The 13,492-nt window shown below is 43.4% G+C and overlaps 1 protein-coding gene across 2 annotated transcripts in view; it reads right to left on the bottom strand.

Annotated features, from left to right (window-relative positions):
• LOC122550431 (protein diaphanous homolog 3-like) overlaps positions 1-13,103 on the bottom strand; it is a 577,944-nt gene extending 564,841 nt beyond the window's left edge. For both annotated transcript variants that reach the window (XM_043691160.1, XM_043691161.1), the window contains exon 1: positions 12,737-13,103. In XM_043691160.1, coding sequence (XP_043547095.1) covers positions 12,737-12,886 — 150 coding nt within the window. In that variant the 5' untranslated portion in view covers positions 12,887-13,103. The remainder of the gene's footprint in view (positions 1-12,736) is intronic.
• Between the last annotated feature and the right edge of the window lie 389 nt (positions 13,104-13,492).

The raw sequence follows: 13,492 nt of genomic DNA, 5'->3' as shown, positions 1-13,492 counted from the left end.
AGGCAGACACAACTTAGTGTGGTTAAATGTGTGACTGTCGTCCTACTGCTACCTACCTTGGCAAGGAAGAAATGAGAGAGGAAATTCAAAGATACTTTCAGCAGCTAACATCTTCTCTAGACTTTCTCTATTCACAGGTAAAGCATGCCTGTGGATCACTGCCCACCCTTCCACAACCTGATTCAATCAGCTCCTTCGTCATGAGCATGCAAAGTGAAGAAGCTAACAACAATGAAGAGGAGGACAGCACGCTTTTTGTCAGTGGCCTTCCTATGGACATTGAACCACGTGAACTTTACCTTGTCTTTCGATCATTTAAATGATATGAAGGTTCGCTGATCAAGCTAACATTACCACAGCCAGGCTTTGTTACATTTGAAGAGCAGAGTGGGAGCAGAAGCAGCAAAGAATGTTCTCCATCTGAAGCATCTCTGGAAAGATGGAAGACTCGTCAGTTTTGTTACTTCCTTTATCCAAGAATTCAGATTTCTCCGTGGAGTGGTGTGCAAGGACAGACTGAATTTTGTTTTCAGGTTGTATTTTACTGAAGGAGGTTTTGGATAACTGGCTTGTTTCCACTCAATTTGGAGGGAGTGGAGTGGTCACTAAGGATTGTGGATTTAAGAACTTTACTGGTGAATTATTTTTCCACGTGGGAAGATCTTAACTACTGCATGGACTAGTAATTTCTGGCGTTATAATAATTGTATGTTGTGTCAATAACTTGCTTAAACTGGCAGGAAGATTCTTATGAAGAAGGTAGTACAGGTACAAGATCCTTTATCCGAACATCCAAAAACCAAAAAGCTCTGAAAACCGAAGATTTTTTTTGTGAAGTTTTTTTTTCTCTTGTTAACAAGGTTGTTTGGTGAGCAAACAGTTAACCCAAGTTGACACCCATTCGATGTGTGTCACTCAGATGCGACACGGGCAGGGGGCATGGCCAAGCACATTCTTAGTTAGAAATCTGCTTCTCTGGTAAGAATTTTTAAAATTTCACCATTAAACAAACAGTCACATTCTGAAAACCAAAAAATTCCGAATTCTGAAAAACAACTGATCCCGAGCATTTTGGATAAAGGATCTTGTACCTGTAGCCCCATCTAGGTGGTTATCATGGAATGATAAGCGTGGAATGTAATGTTAAAAGATTAAATTGGAATATCTCTCTCGACATTAATATTAAAGGGTTAAACTGCACTAACTGAACATCCTGTAAGTGGTTGGGGTCGACTCATGCAGGAATGCGGATGACTCCCACTCCATTTAGACAGTCATTTGTTACTACTCCCCTATTATTAAACTATCATTCAGTGCTTTCCATTCAGAAGTGCTTTTACGGCCATCCCCAGAAGCTAGGACATATCACACCTATATTATCTTGGGGAACCACTGAGTCAGGAAATGGTCTACATAATGAGTCCCCAGGATTAGGGCATTTACATTTACATTTACATTCTCTGAGGATGACCTCATCCTATCATTGTACTTGGAGTAACAGAGATGGAAATGTGTTGCTGGAAAAGCGCAGCAGGTCAGGCAGCATCGAGGGAACAGGAGAATCGACGTTTCGGGCATTAGCCCTTCTTCAGGAAATGCCCGAAACGTCGATTCTCCTGTTCCCTAGATGCTGCCTGACCTGCTGCGCTTTTCCAGCAACACATTTCCATCTCTGATCTCCAGCATCTGCAGACCTCACTTTCTCCTACTTGGAGTAACATGTGACTGTGAGGGAACGGCCACAGTATCTGTGAGCATTACCAACTGACCTGAATAAAGGGAATGTTTCTTCTTTGTTCGGGGCCTCTGACTTGACTTTGCATGTCTGCGAAGAGGGTCAAAGGGGTCACCTAGCTTGTACAAGCTTTAATAAACTTTAACTGTTTGCAGAAGTTAGTGTGTGCAAATTGCATCTCATGTGTGAAACCTCAGGAAAAGGACCTAACAGAACCAGTGAAAAGGATAGTTTAAAGAGGTTGGGCCTGTTCTCCTTCGAGAGAAGGTGACTGAGGGGAGACTTGACAGGAAGTTTTCAAAATCATGACCAAGCTGGAAAGAGTACATAAGGTGCCCTCTCATAAAAAAAGAATGATAGGGTGTTGATTTAAAGTGATATGCAAAAGAAGCAAGGATTATATGAGAAAAACATTTTTACACCAAATAGTTACAGTATCGAATGCACTGCCGAGAAATGTCATGGAAGCATTCAAGAAGCATTGGATGATTATTTGAAACAAGAAAGGGTGCAAGTTTATGAAGAATAGGCAAGAGATTGGCCGTAAGTAAGAGAGCCACTGCGGGCACAATGAATCAAGAAGCCTTCTTCCGTGCAGTGAATTTCAGATTGTTTGGAAAGTGCTGTCTAAATAGTGTATACATTCATACATGTTTTAAATTCATTTTGGAGATGTGCCCTTTGCTGGCTGGGCCAGAATTAAATTCCAACCCTTCATTGCACTTGAGAAGGTAGCAGCGAGGTGACTTCTTGACTCAAGTTGGTACACCTACAATGTAGTCAGGGAAGAATTCCAGGATTTTCACACAGTGACACCGAACTGATGGCAATATCATTCCAAGTCAGTGACTTGTGGAGGCAAATGCAGGTGATGGCATTCCCACATATGTTACTGCCTAAAAATAGAACACTCGTGATGTGCCAGTGTTGGACTGGAGTAGGGTTGAGAGTGTGGTACTGGAAAAACACAGCAGGCGAGGCAGCATCCAAGGAGCAGAAGAATCAATGTTTTGGGGCATAAGCCCTTCATCAGGAATGAGGCTTGTGGTGCCAAGGGAACTTGGAGATAAATGGGAAGGGTTGAGGTTAGGTGGATTGAGGGGGTTGGGGAAGGCTGTTTGGAAAGCAATAGGTTGATGAAGGTGAGGGAGAAGGTGATAGGTCAGAGAGGAGGATGGAGCAGATAGATGGAAAAGGTGAAGGACAGGTCAGGAGGGCGGTGCAGAGTTGGCGATTTGAGAATGGGATAGCGTGTGGGGTGTGGAGGAAGAGGAGGGGAAATGAGGAAAATGTTGAAGTCCACACTGATCCCGTGTGGTTGCAGGCTCCCAAGGCGGAATATGTGGGTGGTAAGGGTTTGGCTATGGAAGTGGCCCAAGACCTGCATATCCTGACTGAGTGGGAGGTAGAGTTGAAGTGTTCAGCCATGGGAGGTGGGGTTGGTTGGTGCTGATGTCCCAAAGATATTCTTTGAAACGATCCGTAATTAGGCGTCCTGTCTCCCCAGTGTAGAGGAGACCACATCGGGTGCAACAGATGCAGTAGATGTTATTGTTGGAGGTACAGGCTAATTTCTGTCAGATGTGGAAGGATCCTTTAGGGCCTTGGACAGAGTTGAGGGGAGTGGCATGGGCACAGGCTTTGCACTTCCTGTCCTGGTTGCATTGGAAGGGGTGGGGTTCAAGGGCGGTGGTGCAGAAAGTGGAGGAGATGCACTGGAGGGCGTTGACCACATGGGAAGGGAAATTGCGATCTTGGAAGAAGGACACCATCTGGGATTTTCTAAGGTAGAATTGGTCAACCTGGGAAGAGATGCAGTGGAGGCATTGGGAATAAGGGATGGTGTTTTCACAGAAGGTGAGTGGGAAAAGGTGTAGTGTAGATAGTTGTGGGGGTTGGTGGGCTTGTAGTATATGTCTGTGGTTATGGAGACATCCAGGAGATAGAGAGGTCCAGGAAGGGGAGGTGGTGTCCAAGATGGTCCAGGTGAATGAGGTCAGGGTGAAAGGTGTTGGTGAAGTGGATAAACTGTTCAACCACCTCATGGGAGCATGAAGCGACACCATTACAGTCACCGATGTAGCGGAGGAACAGGTGTGAGTTGATGCCGGTGTAACTGTGGAAGGTGGACTGTTCCACATACCCGACGAAGAAGCAGACATAGCATGGCTACTCCTTTGGTTTGGAGTTGGTAGGAAGATTGGAAGGAGAAGTTGTTAAGGAAAGTAAGGACTGCAGATGCAGAGGACTGGAGTGGACAAAGTTAAAAATCACAACACCAGGTTATAGTCCAACAGGATTATGTGGAAGCATTAGCTTTCAGAGCACTGCCCCTTTATCAGGTAGCTGTGGAGCAGGATCGTAAGACACAGAAGTTATTGCAAACATTACAGTGTCATGCAACTGAAATGATATTCTGAACAAACCTAAATTGCTGTTAAGTCTTTCAACTTTTGGAATGGGTTGTAATGACACTAATGTTTTGCTATAAATTTCTGGGTAATCCAAGATGGAGGATAGGAAAAAATTGTGGCTGTCATGAGGAATTTTAGGTGTTGGAGGTGGTCTCCTTGAATTGCAGGAGCAGCTTTACTGTTTTTACAAGCTGTTATGTTGTTTTGGAACTTTGGGGAAAAAGATCAAACAAACACCACTTTTGAAAGGAGGAAAACAGACAAAAGGCAGCAACCACATGGTTAGTGAGGGAGACAGAGTAAATCTGCACAGTTACTGCCTTTGCTGTTTGTGTTCATATACCTGTGGACATCGGAGCAAGTCTAAGAAAAATTAACAAACAGCGAAATTCACAGCTGACTTTGGAGGAACCAGTGTGGGTGAGCTCACAGCACAGGAACAGATAAGTACATAGCTTTAAACATGTAAACTTGCAGTAAGATTACAGTAGTGAGTAGACATTCTAGATTATATGTTTTATTGAGATCTGTCTCAATTAAATTTTTTAAATATAAACCATAACTACTAAGTTAGCTTGAAGCACTGTTTTTCAGAGCAAAGATAACAATGAGTAGTTGCTGAAACGGGTAGTAATTTTTGTTGTTATAATCATTGTATGCTGTGTGTCAATAACTTGCTTAAATATTGGCAGTTAGAGTCTTATGAAATGCCATTGGTTATCATGAAATGATAAAAGGAGGGAACAAAAATGTGTATCGGGTATAAGCAGGCAGGGAAAGAGTTAAGTTGAACATAGAACATAGAGCAGTACAGCACAGAACAGGCCCTTCAGCCCACGATGTTGTGCCGACCATTGATCCTCATGTAAGGTAAACCTAATGTACGGACCCTCAAATTTCTGTGACCATATGCATGTCCAGCAGTCTCTTAAATATCCCCAATGACCTCGCTTCCACAACTGCTGCTGGCAACGCATTCCATGCTCTCACAACTCTCTGCGTAAAGAACCCGCCGCTGACATCCCCTCTATACTTTCTGCCAAACAGCTTAAAACTAAGACCCCTCGTGTTAACAGTTTCTGCCCCGGGAAAAAGTCTCTGGCTATCAACTCTATCTATGCCTCTCATTATCTTGTACACCTCAATTAGGTCCCCTCTCTCCCTTCTTTATTCCATGAAAAAAGTCCAAGCTCAGTCAACCTCTCTTCGCAAGATAAGCCCTCCATTCCAGGCAGCATCCTGGTAAACCTCCTCTGAACCCTCTCCAAAGCATCCACATCTTTCCAATAATAGGGCAACCAGGACTGGACACAGTATTCCAAGTGTGGTCTAACCAAAGTTTTATAGAGCTGCAACAAGATCTCACGGCTCTGAAACTCAATCCCCCTGTGAATGAAAGCCAAAACACCATATGCTTTCTTAACAACCCTGACCACTTGGGTGGCAATTTTAAGGGATCTATGTACCTGCACACCAAGATCCCGCTATTCCTCCACACTGCTAAGAATCCTGTACTCAACATGCATCACTTTGCAGTTATCAAGGTCGAACTCCATCTGCCACCTCTCAGCCCATCTCTGCATCCAGTCAATGTCACGCTGCAGCCTACAACAGTCCTCTATACTGTCAACGACACCTCCAACCTTTGTGTCGTCTGCAAACTTACTAACCCATCCTTCAATCTCCTCATCCAAGTCATTAATAAAAATTACAAAGAGTCGAGGCCCAAGAACAGAGCCCTGTGGAACACTACTCACCACTGACTTCCAGGCAAAATACTTTCCTTCCACTGCCACTCGCTGTCTTCTGTCGACCAGCCAATTCTGTATCCAGACACCTAAATTTCCCTGTATCCCATTTCTCCTTACCTTCTAAATGAGCCTACCACGGGGAACCTTATCAAATGCCTTACTGAAGTCCATATGCACCACATCCACCGCTCGACCCTCATCAACTTGTCTCGTAACATCCTCAAAGAACTCAATAAGTTTTGTGAAACAAGAGCTTCAGCTGAGCGTAACTCAGAACAAATAAGAACTTACAGTTAACAATGACGTGCTACAGGCAAAGGTAGTGGGTTTACAAGGTAGAAAAACATTCACTATGTAGAGCTACTTAACAAGATGAGGTAGCATTCAATGTGTAACGGACTAGTAATTTTTGCTGTTAAAGAGTGTGAAGAATCCTCCCACATGGACAAAAAAATACACCAGTAAAGTTCTTAGATCCATAGTGCTTAGTGACCACTCTATCCCCTCCAAGTCAAGTGTAAACGAGCCAGTTCTCCAAAACCTCCTTCAGTAAAGTCCAACCTGAAAAATAATTCAGTCTGCTCTTGCATTACTCCTCAGAGAAATCGGAATTCTTGGATAAGGGCAGTTAAGTGCTTCACAAAACTGACGTGTCTTCCATCCTTCCAGAGATGCTTCAGATGGAGGATATCAGCACATCTGATTGTGAAGTGCAGCAGTTGCACCTGCAGGCTAGGTGAATGCAGCACTCTTTGCTGCTTCTGCTCCCACTCTACTCTTCAAATGTAACAAAGCCTGGCTGTGGTAATGTTAGCTTGATCAACGAACCTTCATATCATTTAAATGATCGAAAGACAAGGTAAAGTTCACGTGGTTCAATGTCCATAGGAAGGCCACTGACAAAAAGCGTGCTGTCCTCCTCTTCATTGTTGTTAGCTTCTTCACTTTGCATGCTCATGACGAAGGAGCTGATTGAATCAGGTTGTGGAAGGGTGGGCAGTGATCCACAGGCATGCTTTACCTGTGAATAGAGAAAGTCTAGAGAAGATGTTAGCTGCTGAAAGTATCTTTGAATTTCCTCTCTCATTTCTTCCTTGCCAAGGTAGGTAGCAGTAGGACGACAGTCACACATTTAACCACACTAAGTTGTGTCTGCCTATTTCAACCTTCTTTGAATTGCCTAAACAATTCAGTAATTTACAAAGAACAATCAATGGTCCTGAAATCAAACTGTCAGGTACCTCCATTCAGGTTATTCAAAAATTATTTTCTTTTAACAAATTGATACTTGGCTAATATGAAAGCGGTGAGGATAACAAAAACGCAAAGATATTATAACATAATACTCTCAACTAGCTAAAGCATGATCACTGACAACTTTTTTTTTTAAAAACAGGCATTGTAGAATTTCAAACAAATTTAGAGCTCAATGCACTCAGTCAATTTGCCTTAAGGTTACAAGTTTGATAATTTTAGAATGAACATAATATTGTACAATTTCAACGTAAAACTAAATCAGCCCCATTACATAGCCCACAAAACACTTTGAATTGAGATTCTGATTCAAACAAGGCAAAACAGTTACTTAAAAAGGAATTTCCGAACCAGTATTTGAACAAACGGAAATTTTTAATCATCAAACGCTCACAGCATGGCACAACATACATTGAAACTTTCCTTTTGCAACCCGAGTATTAGTACAACCTTAATTTCAGCGTTTTCTCGGGGGGTTTTTTGCATCCTCTCACTTAATTTACTCTTATAAAAAGAGAAAGCCCTCGAAGCGGACCACATGGCGCCACAATCGAAGCCAAACTCTTCCCCCTGAGCAAAGACTCGCAGAGCCTCAAATTTCACCACGAGGGGACTTTAATCCTTTTCTCACTTTACTCCTCATGGGGGCTCGAATCCCACTTAGACACAGAGAGCTCGAACCTCAGCACATTGTGGAGGACTTCAATCTCAAATCAAACGACCCAGTAGACCCGAGCCCCAATACCGTGCAGAGGACTCAAACCTCAACCAAACCCACCCCAGAGGATTTGAACCCCAGTACTGTGCAGAGGACTTGAACCTCTGCCTGTCAGAGCGCTTGTGAAACCGTGTCGCTCAACTGAACTAATTACCGTTTGAGGAATCTCTACCGTTTGTAGAATAGAGCGCAATCGAGTGAGGGGAAAGTCTCCGGCATACAGGAATATCGAGAGGTTTAAAATCTTACCTTGTGGGCCCTGCCTCCTTATACCCTATACACATTCTCAATAGAAGGGAGGAGGGGGAATGCGTTTTTGATAAGGAATAGCATTCCTGCTGTACTTCGGGAGGATATTCCTGGAAATACATTTAAACGATTTGGATGTGAACATAAGAGGGGTAGTTAGTACGTTTGCAGATGACATCAAAATTGGAGGTGTAGTGGACAACAAATTAAGTTACCTTGGATTACAACGGGATCTTGATCAGATGGGCCATTGGGCTGAGATGTTGCCAGGGTTAAAAGATTTGAGCTATCATGAGAGTCTGAATAGACTTGTGCTTTGTGGACGGGTACTGGGGAGCACTCAGCGCTCCTAATTTCCTCAACTCTAGCCTGCTCGTCGCCACAGTACTTATTCGGCTCATCCAATCAATTTCCAATCAATGAAAACTCCCACAATGTTGATATTGGGGGAATCTAGCAATGGTAATGCCACTGAAAGGCAAGGGATGATGGTTAGATTTGCTCTTGTTGCAGATAATCATTGCCCAGCATCTGTTTGGCAAACTGTAAGTCGTCACTTTACAGCCAAGCCTGAATGTCGTTCAGACCTTGCTGTCAATATTGAAGCAGCTGAAAATGAAGACGTTTGGGTGTCGGACACTGCCAAGAAACTCCTGTAAAAGATGTCCTGGAGCTGAGATGACCAGCAAGCAAGAACATCTTTTGCAGAAGGTATGATTCCAACCAGCTCATAATTTTCCCCAATTTCCATCGACTGCTGTTTTGCTCAGCATGTTTAATACCACACTTGGTCAAATGCACTCTTGACGTTAGTGGCAAACACTCATTTCACCACTGCAACTTAACTCTTTTCTCCATGTCTGAATGAAGGCTGTAAATGAGGTCAAGAGATGATTTATCCCAGCAGAATTCAAACAGAACATCAGTGAGCAGGTTATTGCAAAGCAAATACTATACTTGGTGACATCTTCCATTCACTGATGATCAAGAGCACATTCACGGAGTAGTAACTGACCAAGTTAAAACCAAAACTACAGATGCCATAAACCAGAAACAAAAACAGAAATTTCTGGAAAAGCTCGAGCAGCATCTGTGAAGAGAACTCACTGGACCTGAAAAATATTAACTCTGATTTCTCTTCACAGTAATTGGCTTCATCCAATTTTCATCTTCCACTTTGCTGGAAAGATGCCAGCATTGTAGATGTGCTGAACAGCTTGGTTTGATTCACAACATGTTCTGGAGCATATATCTTCAGTATTATTGATACAACATAGTTAGGTCTCACAACTTTGCTCTAATGTCTTCAGCTGATTTTTGATATGTAGAAAATAAATTTAATTGACTGAAAACTGGCATCTGTGATGCTACAGATCTCCCAAGGAGGCTCGGGTGGACCATCCACTTGGCATTTCTGCCTGATGTTGTTTGCAAAGGTTTCATCCTTGTTATTTGCATTGATATGTTGGGTGCCCCCATCATTTAAGATGGGAACATTTGTGGATCTTTCTATTCCAATAGGTCGCTTATTGACCACCACCATTCATATCTGGATGTGGCAGGATTCCAGTGCTTAGATTTGAGTTGTTTGTTGAGGGATCCCTGTCTACACTCGCTGCTTATGCTGTTTCACATGTGAACTCTCCTGTGTTGTAGCTTCATCATGTTAACACCACATTTGACTAAGAATGGTGGTGCTATTCCTGGCATGCCATCCTGCACTCTAATGAACCAGAGTTGATCCCCAAGCTTTACAGTAATAGAGAAACAGAGTATGCGCCAGGCTATGAGGTTTCAGAATATGTAGAAGTACACCAACATAGAGATTAGCAAAGGAACTTCAACACAAACTGAAATGCCTTGCAGGAGACTCCTGCCACTCCACCAATAAACTCCTCAACAACAAAGACACCAAGGTAAAGGTCAACAAGGTCATGGTTTCCTTCGACGTGACAGCCCTGTTCACATCAATAAATGTCACCCTGGTCAAAGAAAAACTGGCGAACCCAAGGACACAAACACCAGACAGCACCAACTCCATCAGCAAGGACATGTTTCCAACCTGTACATCTCTATGACTATGACTATGACAGCATCCTCAAACTAGTAGATCTGTGCCTCACAACCCACTTCACCTTCAACGACAAGACCTACAAACAAATCAATAAAACACCCATGGAATCACCAATATCAGGATTCTTGGCAGAACCAGTTACGCAGAGGTTGTAAGGAGCAGCCCTCCCCAAGATCCAGCCCAAACTTTGGATCCGCTTTATGGAAGACATCTTTATCATCACGAAACAAAGCAAATTAGAAGAAACCTTCAAACACCTAACCAACATTCTTACTAGTATAAACTTCACCAAAGAGTAAGAGAACAACAACAGACTCCCCTTCCTCGATGTCACAGTAGAACAAAAAGCCAATGGAGAACTGCAGACCAGCATCTACAGGAAAGCGACACACACAGACAAGATACTCAACTACAGAAGCAATCATCCCAATACCCACAAATGGAGCTGCATCATAATATTATTAAATGAGCCACAACACACCGCAGCACCCATGAACTACAAGATGCCACAGAAAAGCACCTATACAACGAATGCAAGAACAACGGGTACCCGAGAAAACGCAGTCTGCCAATTCTTAAACAAACTTAAACAAGACACAACATGCCCAGAGCCTGTAGCCACACTACCAGTAAAGACATCTAGGAGATAACAAGACTACTCCAGCCCCTTGGCATCGTGGTAGTCCACTAACCTCCCAAACACACAAAGCGTTCTTGATGAATCGAAAGGACCCTGTACCAATAATAGAATGAACATCATATACAAAATACAAGGACTGCAATAAACATTACATTGGACAGACTGGCAGGAAACTAGCCACCAGGATACATGAGCACCAACTAGCCACCAAAAGACATGACCAACTATCACTTGAATCCTAACACACAGGCGATGAGGGACAGCAGGTCGACTGGGACAATATTTCCATCCTGGAACAGGCTAAACAAAGACAAAAACTTTGGAATTCCTGGAGACCTGGCATTCAAAGCTGGAACTCTATCAATAAACATCGATTTGAAGCCCATCTACCAACCTCTCAGGAAAAGCAGCAGAAGTGATATCACCTAGCACAACAGACCAAAACACAAATAGCAAGCAGGACAGAACACCAGCGCTTCAGCGGTGGCTCACTAATGATGGTGACAAAACGTCTGACAACAAATCTTCCAGCTCAGCGAGCAAATTTACAACTTTACCTTTCTGTGCCTACATGTATTTATAAAATCTCTTTAGATTCTCCTTAACCCTATTTGCCAAAGCTATCTCACATCTCCTTTTTGCCTTCCTGATTTCCCTCTTAAGTATACTCATTCTGCCTTCATACTTTTCTACTGATTCACTCGATCTCTCCTATCTATACCTGACATATACTTCCTTGTTTGATTTAACCAAAATATCAATTTCTCTAGTTATCCAGCATTCCCGACACCCACCAGCCTTACCTTTAACAAGAATATACTGTCTCTGCTCACTCATTATTTCATTTTTGAAGGCTTCCCATTTTCCAGTCATCCCTTTATCTGCAAAGATCTCTCCCTAATCAACTTACAAAAGCTTTGCTTATTACAATCAAAAATGCCCTTCCTCTAACTTAGAACTTCAACTTGTAGATCTGGTCTATCCTTTTCCATCACTATTTTAAAACTAATAGAATTTTGGTCACTGATCCCAAAGGGCTCCCTCACTGACACCTCAGTCACCTGCACCGTCTTATTTCCCAAGAGTGGGTCAAGTTTCAATGACACTTGAGCAGAGAAAGATGCTGTTAGGCCCAAATGGACCTAAAGTCAAATTTTGGAGTGGATAAGAAACTTCGATCTCTCCATCAGTAGATCCAGCGTTTTCTCCAGTGCGTTCACCTAATTTCTATTCCATCATCTACATTACCTTGCTTGTGAGTACATTCCATATTAGATTAAAAACTCTTCCCAAAACTCCTCTGCATTTATTAACACACATTCAATATTACACTAATAGCAATACGATCCTGTCCAGATAATTTCTTCAAGTAGTGTTGGCGTCATCTTCGAAATACTGACACGGTAACTTGTCGTTTTCGATTAACAGAAACTGATTAATTTATTTTAGTTAGCATTATCGTATGACTAAAAGAAACAAGTAATTCACGAAAAAGGCAGAATTGAGTCCGGCAATTTCCGTCCAAGTCAGCTGACATTTTAACATAAACAAAATTCCTTCAATTTCTAAAGACAGTGCCCCTCCCTCCAGATACAACAGCACATACACGTCAGATTAACGCAGACTCACAGGGCTCAGAAAACTCAATGTAAAAATCCAACACATCAAGATGTGGACAGCTTTTAGGTATCAACATCAATCTCACAAAACAGCAACTTCAAACAAATGTAACTTACTGCCTATAAACAAGTAACGGACAGAAAAATGTCTAAGCTGCCCCGTACTTTGCTGTTGCTGCAGTGTTTAGTGCTCAATAATGCGCAACAGGAGGTGATTCTCTATAAAGCCAAACTGTCTCCAGGTCCTGGCTGAAACGGACGAAAGTTTGCTGCAGCACTTACGAATTTATTTCTTCTCTCTGAATCCTCACGTTGTGGTCCGAGGGCAGCTTCCCGGTCGGAGGGCCCAGGAGCTGCCAACATTTTCTTGCGATTGGCATCGTTCTCCCCGCAATGGGCAGCATGGAGGTCGTGACGATGGTATCGCTCCATGTTTATTTAATGCACCGTCCGTTCACTTCGGTTTTCGTTTTAAGACAAACCTCTCGCTCTTGCAATCGCTGACCATCCACCCCGACGTGACAAACTCGATCTAATCGTGTTGAACCTCACTAATTCTGATCGAGGCAAAGCAGCCGGGCGGGAGTATCAATGGAGAACCTCCACCGCGCTCCCGACGCCGGCTTCCCGTTCGCGGTTATTTTTTCCAATCGGGAACGGCCGCCCTAGTTCGGACCAATCACAGGAGACGTGCGGCAGGTAACCAATCGGTGCGCAGGCAGGGCGGAGCACGCGTGCCTCGCCTTGACGTCACTGGCCAACGGTCGTCGTGTCTCGCAAGGACGTTATTGCGCTCTCTCGCGCCCTGTCCCGCCCTTTCCTCTCTGCCCCACCCAGAACTGGCTCGCTTTTCCTCTCACTGGCCATTCGGCCCCTCCAATGTGGTCCACCATTCAATGTGATCATAGCTGATCATCCAACTCTCTACTTTCCTGATGAAGGGCTTCTGCCCGAAACGTCGATCTTCCTGCTCCTCGGATGCTGCCTGACATGCTGTGCTTTTCCAACGCCATTCTAATTTTGTCTCTACCTTGATCC

Source organism: Chiloscyllium plagiosum, chromosome 6 (genome assembly GCF_004010195.1).
Source record: "Chiloscyllium plagiosum isolate BGI_BamShark_2017 chromosome 6, ASM401019v2, whole genome shotgun sequence".
NCBI classification, from domain to species: domain Eukaryota; kingdom Metazoa; phylum Chordata; class Chondrichthyes; order Orectolobiformes; family Hemiscylliidae; genus Chiloscyllium; species Chiloscyllium plagiosum.
The sequence above is the reverse complement of the archived record's forward strand: the minus strand, read 5'-3'. Positions and strand labels throughout refer to the sequence as shown.